This window comes from Triplophysa rosa, linkage group LG22, assembly GCF_024868665.1.
Source record: "Triplophysa rosa linkage group LG22, Trosa_1v2, whole genome shotgun sequence".
NCBI classification, from domain to species: Eukaryota; Metazoa; Chordata; class Actinopteri; order Cypriniformes; family Nemacheilidae; genus Triplophysa; species Triplophysa rosa.
Window position 1 is genome coordinate 20,663,232 of NC_079911.1, and position 3,043 is coordinate 20,666,274.

A 3,043-nucleotide genomic window follows, 5' to 3' on the forward strand; every position below is an offset into this window, starting at 1 on the left:
CAGAGACTTCTCTCTGCCGTTTATATGAGATAAGCAGCACGTGCGCGCAAACTGATGTCCGCCAGGTGGGACAAGAATATTTTCGTCTCGTTTTTATTAGTTGACGAAAATGTCAGTATATTTTTATTACAGTTTTCGTTATAATGCATTCATTTTTATTTAGTTATCGTCTCGTTTTCGTCAGTGAAAACATGTCGTTAACGAATACTTTTCGTCATAGTTTTCGTTAACGAAATTAACACTGCTCTACACACACACCAACATCAGCAGCGCTAGTGTACCGATCTAACCCCACTGATCTCAGATCAGACTCTACCCACACACCGACATCAGCAGCGCTAGTGTACCGATGTAACCCCACTGATCTCAGATCAGACTCTACGCACACACCGGATCAGACTTTATGCATACTACACGTTTTTGTACTCAGTACAAAGTACTGTTAGTTTTGTAGCCAGTACCCCATTGAAATCGGTTCATAAATGTAAACGTTCTTGTGCTTTTCATTTTAATAAAAAATCACAGTTCGCCAGTTTACCTCTGTGTTTACAGAGCAGTCTTATGGTAGCGCTGTTGATTCAGGAGCCCATACTTAAGTTTTAAACTTCCGCTGACCTCAGATCAGAATTGACACATTTGATAACTTGTTTGATAAAATACACATTGATAAGGTCAAATAGAACCGTTTTTAAAAGATCGTGTTGAGCCATTTTACGAATTCAAGTGTCATAATGTTAATATTATTTTGGGCCATTACAGTGGATTTAATACATATTTAGTTTGTAAATCAGGAGGATATTTGAACATCTTGAGAATGCAATTTATTGACAATCACCTGCACAATCTCTTTCTTGCTTTCAGAATGACAGTTTCTGTTCAAACATTCTGTCGTCATCATCATCATCATCATCACCAGCAGCAGCAGCAGCAGCAGCACTTTGCTCGTCATAAAAACCAGAGCGACTCTTATCAATGAAAACGGTGAAGAAACAAAAACAAAATAAAAGTCTTTTGTCGTAAAACTACACTGGCTATTTCCGGTGGTGGTTTTGCTAAAACTTCGTCTGTCATTACGGGGCGGGTTTCATTTTCTATATTAATTCACTTATAAATGCTTTAATATGGCGACGTTTTTCGGGGAAGTTTTATCGGTTTACTCGAGAGCTGTTGAAGAAGATGATGACGATGATTTGACGCAAAACGAAGAAGATGAACAAATCCGACGTGAAATAGAAGAGAAGAGGTGAAACATGACGAACATATTCTTCATCATTTATTACGTGTGATTTGTTACAGTCAACTGTCATTTAAACGGCCTTTTTCATGTTATAATAGTAGAGAGAGATTGACTTTCAGTTTCACCATGACTGCACGTGTGTCTGATTCCGTGCGTGTTATTGTGATTTTAATGCGTCTTGTTTTGTTTATAATGGGTGTTGTTGTGTTTGTTTTGTGTATGTCAGGTCAGTTCGTGTGCAATGGATGTCACAGACTGACACGAGATCGGTGTCGTGTTCTCATCTAATCATAGCTGTGGGTTTAAACGCCACCGGTGAGACTGAGCGCACGCACGCACGCGCACACACACACTGTAGATCTCATATGAACGTCACTCTGAATGTGTGTGTGTGTGTGTGTTAGGGTTCACGTCAGCGTATGTGTTGAGTTGTGGAGGTTGGTCAGCAGTGGGTTGGGTTTCTCTCTGGAATGAACGCAGTCACAGCTCCAGCAGGACTGACTCGGCTCCAGTCCCCGGACAACCGGCATGTGTTCTGTACCAGCAGGAGCACAACCCGTCTGTGAGCATCACACCACACCTTACGCTCCACATGCGCTTAACAGAATCTGTTTAACAGAAGCTGTATTATGTGTTGTGTCTCAGGTCATGATGTGTGTGTGCACGTGTTATGTTGCTGAAGATCAGCTGTTCCAGTGGGCTGAGAAGGTCAGACATCAATAACACTTCAGAGAGAGAGAGAGAGAGAGAGATGTGTTGGTGTGTAATGATGATATGTGATGTGCAGGTGTTGGGCTGTGTACAGAAGAGAGCTCTGACGGTTACTGTGCTCTCTGACTGCGTCTTGGCCGAATATAAAGCATCAGACTACCTGAGTGGAAACAGCACACCCTTCCTGCGTGCTCTGAAGACGGCCACGTACACAGGTGCTGTCGCGTGTCCTCTGCTGGAGCAGCCCAACATCATCACAGGACTGTCTGCAGCAGGTATCACATCACATCACATCACATCACATCACATCACATCACATCACATCACATCACATCACATCACATCACATCACATCACATCACATCACATCACATCACTGCAGCGTCAAACGCATGTGACAATAATCTGTGTGTGTGTGTGTGTGGTCAGTGCTCAGCCACTGTCAGGTTCATCAGATTCCAGCTGTTGTGTATCAGTGTTACAGTGATGTCACTCACCCAGACTCGGTCACTATGGAAACATATAAAGCAGCTCTCACAGGTCTGAGTGCAGCAGTGAAGGTGAGTGTGTTGCTGATGTCTCTGTGTTTCATTGAACATTGTTTCATCTCTCAACTCAAATGTGTTTCTCTGTTTATTTCAGATGAATCGGTGTCCGACTTCAGAAATTCTGCAGAAGTTCACACGAGTCAGTGAAGTTCAGAGTAACTTATACACATAGATGTTAAAACAGAACTGTGTTTTTTGTAGTTCTTGTGCTTTAGAGACATATTAAACATGACTTGTTTTATGTTTGAGTGGTGAGTTTTTCTTCTGCATGCGTTATTATGTTTGGACACATGATGGAGCCAAACACCAGATGTCACAGGTCCAGAGGCGTGATGGAGCTGCTCTTACTGGTTATAGTTTTAAGAGTTAGTGGGTTTATGTATTGACAGTTCGGTTTGGTTCAAATATTTTCCAATGTTTAAAAATACAGACGTGTGTTTTATGATTGTTGAAATGTTGCACCGACAGATGGAGGGTTTGGGTTCTTTTCTCATCTCATCTGTCCATGATCAATGAAACGCAGAACATTCAGTGAGATATTTCACAA

At 41.9% G+C, this 3,043-nt stretch overlaps 1 protein-coding gene across 1 annotated transcript; it reads left to right on the plus strand.

Annotated features, from left to right (window-relative positions):
• Positions 1 to 1,011: 1,011 nt before the first annotated feature.
• Positions 1,012 to 2,737, plus strand: psmg1 (proteasome (prosome, macropain) assembly chaperone 1). Its single transcript, XM_057321409.1, has 7 exons — positions 1,012 to 1,243; positions 1,464 to 1,552; positions 1,642 to 1,799; positions 1,883 to 1,945; positions 2,025 to 2,223; positions 2,378 to 2,508; positions 2,591 to 2,737. Exons 1-7 carry the CDS (start codon positions 1,122 to 1,124, stop codon positions 2,666 to 2,668), a joined length of 840 nt encoding a protein of 279 aa, XP_057177392.1. The 5' UTR covers positions 1,012 to 1,121; the 3' UTR covers positions 2,669 to 2,737.
• Positions 2,738 to 3,043: the final 306 nt, after the last annotated feature.